Raw genomic sequence first — 11,466 nt, forward strand, 5'->3', positions numbered from 1 at the left:
AGCCTGTGCTCCTACATGTGGTTTTGCCCACCCCCACCATCCAGACATAAAATCTTGAAGCACGTTTGTTTAGGTTTTGAACCCATGCTTGCTCGCAAGGCTAAAATACAGCTTGGGCTTTAACCCACTCACTTTGCAGTACAGTTTCAGGCAAGATCACTTGAGTGCGGATAGTCCTCCAAGACCCTTCCCACAGTGCCCTTTGTGAGACAGAGGTTCTCCTGCAATTGATCCAGTTGACTGGGAAAGAATCCTAGAGCATCTCAGCACAAAGCGTCCTGAGATATGCCCCTAAACACACACGAGTCAGTGAAGAAATAGTTTGGACACAGTAACGGGTTAAGGCTTTGAGTGAGAAGGCTCATATTACGGCTAGGCCAGCCTGAGTGCAAGTCACACAGAACCAGGTATCAATCACTCAGGCTAAGAGTGCAGTGCAGACATACCCTAAAATGTCACCATGACTTCATTTGTTATTTCTGAGTTACACCAGCTTGTATCTAAAGAGAATCAAGCTTTTTCTCTAAGTAAATATTACCTTGGTAAAAAATGTTTGTATGCATTTTTAGTAACCCAAGTGCTCAGTTTCACCCTCAGATATGTATGTGCTTGCAGCTTCTGGAAGCTTCACTAGGAATGATCTGTAGCACACAATTTGGCCTGTAAATATTCAGCTTGGAAGCACAGTATAGTCAAAGTTGCACAGGACTTCAAGTGAGTCATTATCAGGACACGGTTAATTCAATTCTCTACAGTATCTGATGGAGAATTCTCAAGCTTTTCTTCCATTGACATGATGCAAAATGTTCCTAGCTGAACAGCAATATCCCTTGTTGCCTTAAGCAGACTCATTATTTTAAACTTAAGTAGAAATAATATATCACAGTCACTCCACATATTGCACTGCATTTTGATTATTATCCTAAAGCACCTTCCATTTAAAAATCTCAGAGCTGTAGCTCTTTAAACTTTTGCTTAGTCTGTGTAGGATGTAGCTTTGAAGATTTTCTTCTCAACTCCCCAGCTGATGAGGCTGGCTGCCTTTGCAGACATAGGTTCATGTCAGGCAACCAGCCACTGTTTGCTTAGTTGTCTTTGCTTGAAAAGATGTTCATATGAAAGTAAATAGGGAGATAATCGCAGCCTCCTAGTCAGATCAGGCGGGTAGCAGACAGGCTGAATGAACTGGGAACAAGCACTGTCCTCAGCAGCATGTCCAGCACACTCTGGGCCAAGACAGAGGTTCATCTTTTAAATAAATACAATTAGAATTGCTAAGTAATAACCTTGAACTCAGAAACTTAGTTTATTTCTTTACAAAGCTTGATCTACCATCTAGTACCGAGTGAAGCAGAGATGCTGCTGTTCAGGTTATTTAGCACTGCTGATGCTTGGGAGGTCCATTCTACCTGTAACTGACTGAACTCTGTTGTACTTCAGGCACTGTCCAGTCCAGTCCTGGAACTCTCTCTCCCTCAGGATCCCCTGGAGGCTCACAGTATGACAGTGACTCCGATATGGCCTTCAGCGTGAATAGGTCCTCGTCTGCTTCAGAGTCATCACTAGGTAAGGGAGGCCTCTGCGGTGCGCCCCTCCAGCTTGGAAGACGTGATCATCGTCCTAGTCAGGAAACAAACAAGAACAACCCAGCAGGTTTTCTTGCCTACCTTAGAATTGTTGCTATCTGCCTGGTGTATGGAAATCCAGCATCCAGACATAGGAGCCTGGATTTCCCAAGGCAGCTCACTGATGTAATACGCATCAGTGCTAATGTGTGACAGCCTAGAGGGTACTATTCTGAGACCATACACAAAATAGCAGGAGCGTGTATTTTCAGGACAATGTGGTTCAGTGGAACTGGGAGCCAGGAAGTTCTCTGTGGCCCCATAAACCATTTAAATTCTTCTAGTTTCCTCTACTATGTACAGAAATACAACTTCTTGTTCACCTCCCAGGGTGAGGATCAGTCACTGTGTGGCTAGCACTTTACACCCTGAAAACACTGCACAAAGTGCTATTGTCTGGAGCTCAGGCAGATTCCCAAGAATTTCCCATCTTGTAATATAACTGGCAAATACTTGTGGCTCGAAGTACAGTGCTGCATTCCGAGCCAGAAATACCACTATTATAATACGTCTCATCGCTGCATAAGAGTTGACTCAGCCACGTTCCTTTGACAGAGTAGGGCCTTCTGAAAGACCAGGGTGCTGTGCACCAACCCAGATGTACAGGCCTGTGAATGTAATGCTTCGCTCTTGAGGGCAAGGGAAACATGCAGCTGTTTAAAATTCATGCCAGGCTGTGAATGGACACACACGCTGTGCTTGTAACCAGATGTGTAGACCAAATCTGATTCATTTGAACACATAATACAGGACTCACACAATAGGATTTAAGGATGGAGATTGAGGGAAATACCTAGGAAAAATGATTAAATTGGGTGTGTGGCTAATAATACAATATAACTATCAAACCCTCTTGTTTGATCCATTCTTGCTACTGAGTAACATTTCTCTTTTTCCTGCCCTCTCCTTTGCAGTGACTGCTCCAAGTTCCCCTCTGAGCCCCCCCGTCTCTCCCATCTTTCCCCCTCCAGAGGCCTCGAGCAGCAAGAATGGGGAGTGCACTGTCTGCTTCGACAGTGAAGTGGACACTGTGATCTACACCTGCGGACACATGTGCCTGTGCAACACCTGTGGTCTTAAGCTGAAGAAGCAACTCAATGCCTGCTGCCCAATCTGCCGACGAGTCATCAAAGATGTTATTAAAATATACCGCCCTTGATCCCGCCCTCCCTCAGCGTGGGAGGAAGGAACTCTGCTAGCAGTAACCATGCCTTTCCGTCCCTGCTTATGGGTTATCATGCTGGTTGGTTGTTACCAAGTGGCTCATTGTCTGTGTTTCCATATTTGACTGGTAGAACAAATCAGGGATATAACTGAGCTGAGGAACTCTCTGGTCTGAAGCTAAGGCTTCCACGTAGGCAGGACTTCAAAATGATGCTGCTCTGTGAAGCCAGCCAGCAAATTGCTGGTATGGGCCCATTCCAACTGCATAAGAGAAATTTCTTGTGCAATGGCTTTTTTTTTTTTTTTAGGGAGGGTGTGCAGGGAGGGAGTTTATTAATCTTTGTGGTGTCACCTGGGTCAGGAGCTCCCGCTTTCACACCCCGGGAGTGAAAACTTAAACTGCCACTGGGGATAGTGCTTGTCAAGGCAGCACCATGTGATGGAACAGAGTCAGAATCAGCCCTAGGATAGTAGCTAAAGGTGAAACTGAATGCTTTTTGTATCGTAAAAAGAATAAAAATATTTAATTCCAAGTCGGGGACTGAATATAGGTGTAGGCTACAAATTACACTTCAGAACAAAGTAGTTTAGAAATCAGATCCTCATTTCCTTACCCAAGATCTGAACTCTGTAGTGTCAACAACTGTACCAGAATAACGAGTGCCCAAAGCAGTCTGAGATGTCTGTATTGTCACTGGCTCTTGCAGTGGGAACACAGAACCCTGAGTTTGTGTATATGTAAAGCAGCTTTTGCATTCACCTTCTTAAAGGAATTGGGAGGGGAATGCAGGAAGGAGACTAAGTGCATATTAGGTGCAAAGGACCTTAAGACTCAATATAGCAGTAGATTGGCTGAAGCCAGACCTTGGTACTAGCAAGGGGAGGAACTAATACAATCTATTTTGGATCCTCATACAGTCAAAGCAACTGTTGTAATTTAGTTAATAGGCCTTTTAATGTATTTACTGGAGTTATTTTCATAGTAGTCTGTTACCACCTGGCCTTTGATCATGAAAGAGAGACAGACGCAGCTACATTATCTCAGCCTAGAGCAAAGGAAATGAGCAGGTAGCTAGTCTGTACAGGGGGGAGAGAAATCTTTAATATTCTTGTAATTGTAAAATGCTGAACGTAAAATAGATTGCATTGCTTTTCCCCATAAAACAGTATCTTCATGGGTCATCTAACAGCTGCTAAGCACTCAAAGTCATTTGTGACTTTAATCCCTTCTTTGCAGCCTGCACCCAAGCATGGTACTTAACATCTTCCCTCCCCCCCCCCCCCCCCCGGGTAGTAAAATGTCTTACAGAAACCTCATGGAGCTGAAGTCCCTAGCTTACAGCCTCCACTGCATTTATTGTACCCAGGCCTCTGAGCAGTGGCAGAAAGGTTATACTCTCACCAGAGAGGCTGCCGCTGGCAACATTTAGTATTTCGAAGTTCCAGAAAGTTTCCTTTTTGTCCTTAAAAAGTACAATTTAATTTGCATTCTCCTCTGCTCATGGTTTTATCCACAAAGCATGCAACGGGCTAGGCTGGCTCTGCCCTGGCAGGAAATCCTGTTATTTTAGTGAGCAGTTCAGGGCATCTAATTGAAATTAACAAGCATCCCACTTGGCATTACCTCCTGAAAACAGGATTGAAGGCTATTATTAGATGCAGGGACTTAAAAGGTAAATGGATTTTAGTTTTCATTTTAGACAGCTATAAACTATGGAATTCTGCCTGGGCTGTAAAACCCACTACTACAGTGAACTGAGGTGAGGTAGATGTAGCTCTACTTACTTCGTGTTGGCTCTGTCTTTTGTACCCCAGAATGGACACATCTGTATGCCCACCTCTGCTTTCCCTCAGTCAGCTCATAGAAAAAGCCTGGAGGTGACTTTTTACTCAGCCCTGTGCTAGTAGCAGCCACGCTCATGTACACATGGAAGCGATAAGGACGCGGTCATGATGGCCAAGGTGGAAATGAGGCATGTCTGATCCCATCATAGTGATCATTTACAGCCCTGCTTTCTCAGGAGAGATGCATTTATCTATCTAGAAAGGAAAACCGAACAGTCACATGCACCACAGGGCTAGAGTAGCTTAACCACGAGAAGCTATTTGAGGTCATTTATTTCTTGGGGTCTCTTCCTCTGGCCCTGGGCCCTCTGGCCTCATTTCATTCCATCTCCACTTCGTTGCGCTCAGTCTTTGGCTGTTCTTGACCTGGATGCTTTAACTGTAGCGCTTCACAGTTGAGTGGCATCAGCAAACTTGCTTTGATCTGCCCAGCTCGTGCTTTGGAAGCTGGTGGTGGAATAACAGAGCTCAAATGGAGACAGATTATCGTTACCTGTTAGATAATGAGAAATGCTTCAAAGGGATCAAAGTGTCTTCCCTCCCCTTTGGGTTTTTTTTCCTGATGTGCAGCTGTTGAAGTAGCTAAACACAGGGAAGAGGAAAACTCTCTTTTCTTGAAGAACATTAGAGTAGCTGCTGCAGCCTTAGCTCAGATCTCATGCACTGCATTTCCATACTAGCACCCTGGCTGGCCAGATTTGAGATTTCTGAAAAGGATTCATTAGGTGGATTCGGACTGCTTGGGGTCTCACCATGGTGCACAATAAATGTAACAAAGCAAACGGCATCCCTTAAACTATCAACCAACTGCAAAACTCCAGGTACAGCTTAAAGACAGGAGCAGGTCTAGACGTGGTGTAAACCATCATAGCTCTGGAGGGACTGAGCTAATGACAACCTACAACAGCTGATAACCTGCCCCTCCCCTGGGCCTTCACATTAAACATTACAACAGAGGACAGCAATTGCATTGCCTCTTGTGGAGGCTTCCAAGTTCTTGTATCAGCAGCTGAGCAGGGCTTCTCTGAGTTTTACAGCACAAATGACTCCTTGAACCCCACAGTAGGAAGAAAAAAAAGAGGTTTGGCTTTGGATTTAGTAGGCCTAGGTAAGTACTCTACTCTCTGGGTATGCTAATGAGCACTAGTTCAGCAGATGTGAGAGAGGTTGGTTTCTGGCCAAAGATAAGCTAAAGGCATTAGACTCTACCTTAGGAGCTCTGAATACCATTAGTTAGGTCTCCAGATTTGGAGGATCTCAAGGGGAGGTTGCAGATCACCATGTTGATGCCTTAAGCCCAGTGGCAGAATACCCCCTTCACAGTCCAACAGTTAGGGCCAAGACATTGTTCCTGGAAGCTGCTCTCTCTGATTGTGGATTAGTAGTAGGGAAGAGGATACTTACCAGACCTTGCTGTGTCTGGGTCAGCTGGTCTCCAGTTGTAGAAGCCCAGATTCCAAGCCTCGTCACTGCTGTTACTGAGAAAAGAGGGAAATAGCGTGCTGCTTATGCTCAAAGAACACAGGATGGCTGCAAATCAAAGTTGATGGAATTTCTTGGGAATCTGCCCTTTCAACAACTAGTTTCAGGGAGGCCTGATCTCTGTTTAAAAATCACAGCCTCAGCAGAGACAGGAGGAGGGAGAGAGACAGACTTGCACAGATTTGGGCCAGATCTTTAAATGGTGTAAACTGTCATAATGCCATTAAGTCAATGGCGCTATCACAGTTTACACCAGCTGAAGATCTGGTCCTACTGACTTTAAAAACTGCACATATTATGTTTACCATTGTGCTTTGGCTCAGTATGACAGAACCGAGACGTAGCCTAGGGCTGCTAACACAGCCGCCTCCATTGCGTGTTATAATTTGGCAAAATGGTGCAAAACCCAACTGAGCCACCCCTGCTTTGATGGTCCCAAGTGGCTCTCCCAAACCTGTTCCTTAATACACTCATCCCTGTGGCCATCTACTGCTGTGGCACGTGCCACCAACAGTGTGTTTGGCATACATCTTTTTCAGATGATGGGTCAATGCAGGGGACAGAGCTGGGAAGAGAAAATGCTGCACAGGTTTTCCTTCCCAGAATAGCAGCTGCAAACCGATTTCCAAAAGGGTAGCAGCCAGCAGAGACTGGAGAGGGCTCATTCATTCAGGGTAATTAAGCTCGTTTAATGTCCACAGTGTGGCCGTGCCGTGGATTGTGAAATGCGCATTAGTGGACGTGTATCCCTACCTATTCCAGTTAGTTGAGGATTTTCCAGTTGAGATCCAGAGAGGCCTCAGATTCCCAGGAAAAAGGTGGCCTCACAGGAATTTAATTGTTTGTACTTGTATTGCTATATATATATTTTTAGTCTGATATGATTTGTACAGAAGATCTGTTTGTGCCTTATAAGGGTGTCTGTGCACTTTTTATCCTTTTTAAAGCAACTTTAAAAAATTTGAAAAAAAAAATTACACATCAATGGTAATTTTATAGAATTCTGTGTTCACTAAAAATCCTGCTTTTTTGATATTGGAGTGAAATTTGTTTCTATGGATTGCCCCCTCCCACCTCGGTTTAAGAAAAAGCAGCATTTTTATTTTCCCAATTTCTAAGACAGTTAATCTTGTATTGTTAGTTTTAAAGCAGATTGTTGGGGGTGGGGGGGAAAGGGGCACGGGGGAGGGGTTTGCACTCCTCCATGTCTGTATTCTATAGCATAGTGTTCTGTGCTGTGTGTTTTAGTTTTGTCTGTTTATCTGTTTTACATTAATATAATTTTACCTGATTATGAAACAAATAAAACACTGTCTTGTACAAGTTCTCCCCGGCTTTTAAGCATGTTTAACTAACTTTATTTTCTTATTTATTTTTTTAATTGCTGTTTGGTCAAGAAGCAGGGCCACCTCTCCAGCTTATGTGAAGTGGTGCTGCTCCATTGAAGTAAAAAACCCCACACAGCAGCTGAGGCTCTTGTCTTCACTATGGTATATACATACACAGGAGACACATGGGACCATGGTCTTGTTTCAGCTGCAGCCACATGGTTCCCATTAAGAGTAAGAACCCCACGCATGCATGCAGGGGTATAATTTGGTCATAAGACTGTGACCCAAGAGTACGTACAACAACATTTAAAAATGAAAAGCTAATAATAAATGGCAGGGACATGCTTCAACCACAGAGTAGCTACAGCTAGACAGTGCATACAGCAGAACATCTGGCCCATGCAGGCTGGAAGTGGGCAAATAGTTCTTTGACCTCTGACTTCCGTGGAAGGGTGAAGAGGTTCTTGGCACACCAAAGTTACTAAGTGGTAGTAACAGCCAGCTAAAGCACTATTGAGCCACCTACCTTCAAGATGTACACTAGGCTTGGAGGACAGTTCTGTGGTCTAAGGTGGATCAGCGTCACATAAGGAGAGGCTTTAAGCGTTCACCACGCAGCCCAGCTCAGAAGGGCTGTAGCTCCACTTTTACTTCCAAATGTATTGGGGAATTCGCAGCACTGGGAAGGAATCTGGCTCTGCTCTGAAACACGGGGAGAGCAGACAGAATAAAGGAGTTTATGGTCCATTCCACCCGCCACGCCCAACAAGGGCTGTTTTTGAATCTTAAGATACACATCTACCTAGGGGTTTCACTGGGTGGGTCTATTCTTCACCCCAAAAAAGGACTAAGACCTGAGCTGTCACTCACTGAAGTCAATGGGAGTTTTGCCATGGAGTTCAACAGGAATAAGGAGAAACGGGGGAACACTTCCAGCACGGGCCTTCCCTACTGGGAGCAAAGCTGGTGCTGTGGGCGCTGCTTCTCCTGCAGTTGTCTCCAGCAAAAAGGGTGTGTTGAGGCAGGTAGAGGAGTTGCTGGGGTATTTCCAGTGCTCCAGCTGAAATCCCCAGCTACCACAAGGCTACAGCAAGTCAGTTACCAGAGCCAGGGCAGCTCCAAGATGGGCAGGAAGGAGGATGACACAATCCTTGGAAGCACAGGCATTAATTTAGAGCAGACAAGCCCCAAGACAGCAAAAATGAGAGCCATAAGACCTCTTCTCCCTCCCCCACCCGCAGCTTCCTGCCTGTCTACTGTCTGCCTCCTGTGCACCAAACACCTCGCTCTCTCAGGCAGTCGTTGCACCTCACTCTCCTCCAGCATGATTGGAACATGGCTTTCGCCATACCCCAGAGCTGTGACTGCTCTTTTATCATCCATCCCCCTTTAGGAGGGCGGTGGTGGGGTAGGAGAGAGATGGAGCCTCTCGGTCACATCTGCCTCAAGCCATTTTGGATTGGTGTGTGCAACAGAGCCTAGCCAAGCCCCTAGCGCTAGATCCACAAAGGTATTTAGGTGTCACTGACAACATCAAAACCAGGTCTCAGCTGCCGCCTAGCCCTGTAGGAACCTATGTTTCTGCCAGTAGGCAGGGGCAAAGCCACCTGAGTGCTGACATCCCCTCAGCTCAGTGCCATCATTAAAGCCAAAATCCTGAAAGCAAGTGTCCGAAACTAGGCAATCCGTGTCTAGCTCATAGGGAAGCACGTCTACAGGATTGGCCTTGCATAAAAGAGCTGGGGCCCAGCCAGTTGCAAAGTGAGAGGCTCGTGCTTAGGAGTCTCACCTGTGATGTGGGAGACCTAAGTTCAAATCCCTGCTCCAATGAATATCTAATTAATTAAACAAAGGGGAACCTCATCAGCAAGTGAGCCAGACCCATTCCCCAAGTGCCCCACAGCTATCACTGCGCCGTGCATTCTACTGGCAGGTGGAGACCTGGGGTGGGGTCAAGAGTTTGCTCCAAAGCAAGCAGAGCTGGGCTTCAAACCTAGCGCTCTCCTATATCCCAGCTGAGGGTTTGACCACAAGGTTACTAGGTAGACACACCACCTGAGCTGCTCACCCCAGCTATCTTTTAGGCATCCTCTTCACAGGCCTCCTGCATCAAGTGCTACTGGGGGGTACACCCGGTCTGAGAGACCCACGGAGGCTTAGGCAGCAGCTAGGGCATTGAGCAACTTGGCAGCCTCAGGTGACTGTGCACATGGGCCCTGGCAGAAAGGTAAGCATTAAGGCAACCTGATCAGCAGATGTGATACTTTTGTGGCCTCCAAGGTTAGGGCATCTAATGCCCCTATACACTAGCACTTTGTGCTTGTATTACTTGCTAGGTCATGCATGAAACTCCTATGAGCATTTTATGCAGCAGAACAGCTTGTTCCTAGGCGGTACTAAGCTTTGCCCCAGGTGCTGAGTGCCTGTGGGTACAGCAGCTAGCACCAAATCAGTTAGAGGAGGTGGGGAATTCAAATGGCTGTCTGGCACCAGAAAATTGGCCAATATCCAGTTGGTGTGGGAGCTGAGGGATGGGTCACCTAAGTCAAAGACCAAAACCCCTGTGCTCCAATTGTCTCAGCTATACGCCACTCTATGTCACCAAGCACCATCGAACAACTTCGCCCAGCCCCTTCGACCTATATCATTGCAAGGCTCTTGCTTGTTCATAATCACATGAAAATTTGGCTGCTGAAGGCCAGTCTGGTGGAAGGTGGGGTAGGAGCAACAGCCACCTTCACTGGGCCTGATGCCTCATCACCAAGCAGCTATAAGCCTCCTTGTGCACACTCCCCAAGTGTTGCCTTCAGTCCCAAGGTGCAGCTCCTTCAGCAATCCTGAGTCACACCTGGCTTCATTCCAACATTGCCTCCTAGCAGCCTCCACTGCATCCCAAACCTAGTGCTCTGGTGTCATGTTCCGTCCGTTTTCCCCACACGCAGTGCTGAGGCTATGCACACGGACTGCTTATTGCAAATGTTCCTGCTCTTGATTTAACAAGCCAGGCACAGCATTGATTTGTAAACTGTTTATATGCTAAACTGCGGCCTGTTGGATCCCACAAGCAGTCGAGTAGCCTCGGAGCTGGCTAAGCCAAGTGCAGAGGAATTCATTCATAACTCCGGCAAGACATACAGCTTGGGTGTCCCATTCTACGCCCCGTCTAAGGGTGAGGTAGCAGAGGAGCTGCGCTAAAGCTTCTCATGCCAAAGCAGGGCCATGCTCTGAGCTGTCTAGCGTCTTCCAAAGGCCCGACCTGTGCTCTTATGGTCTAGCTCTGGGGCCAACATAGCTGAGTGAGATTGTCTAAGCCCTTTCTATACTGACACCAAAAGAGGCTAGTGTTGCTTTTTCTCTCTCCCCTTTTTTTGAGTTGGTACTGCAAGCTGATGAGCAAAGGCAATTGTGTCCTGGCCACCTATTCGTAGGATATTGGGTTTGTTGTGTCAGCTCCCTTGCCTGTGCCCTTTGGTCATAGGTCCCCTCCAGCCACATCTTTGTGCACAGCAAGCTCTACTCCAAGCGCCCTATGCGAGATTAGGAGACAGGCAGTGAAGGAAGAATTATTTTTAAAAACCTCAGAGGCAGGATATCTAGACTCAAAATCTGGGGCTAGTGGGGGCATAGCGCGGTATTAAATTAAAATAGAGGTACATTAAATTAAAATAGAGGTAAATTTTTAATGTTGAGCACTTGAACAGTTTACCAGAGGTTGTGATGAATTCTCCACCACTGGCAATTTTTAACTCAAGATTGGAAGTTTTGCTAAAAGATCAGTTCCAGGCATTATTTTGATAACGTTCTCTGGCCTGTGTTACACTGAAGGCCAGATTAGATGATCACAATGGGCCCTTCTGGCCTGGAACCCAGGGGCAGCTCTAGGTATTTTGCTGCCCCAAGCACAGTAGGCAGGCTGCCTTCGGTGGCTTGCCTATCGGAGGTCCGTGGTCCCACAGATTTGGTGGCACGCCTGCGGGAGGTCCGCCAAAGCCGCGGGGCCAGAGGACCTTCCACAGGCA

The 11,466-nt window shown here is 46.4% G+C and overlaps 1 protein-coding gene across 1 annotated transcript in view; it reads left to right on the top strand.

The window, feature by feature from the left end:
- Window positions 1–7,443, top strand: part of NEURL1B (neuralized E3 ubiquitin protein ligase 1B) — a 54,100-nt gene extending 46,657 nt beyond the window's left edge. The window contains exons 4-5 of the mRNA XM_050962704.1: window positions 1,441–1,566; window positions 2,540–7,443. Of these exons, the coding sequence (XP_050818661.1) occupies window positions 1,441–1,566; window positions 2,540–2,784 (371 nt within the window). The 3' untranslated portion in view covers window positions 2,785–7,443. The remainder of the gene's footprint in view (window positions 1–1,440; window positions 1,567–2,539) is intronic.
- Window positions 7,444–11,466: the final 4,023 nt, after the last annotated feature.

Source organism: Gopherus flavomarginatus, chromosome 7 (assembly GCF_025201925.1).
Source record: "Gopherus flavomarginatus isolate rGopFla2 chromosome 7, rGopFla2.mat.asm, whole genome shotgun sequence".
Lineage (NCBI taxonomy): Eukaryota > Metazoa > Chordata > Testudines > Testudinidae > Gopherus > Gopherus flavomarginatus.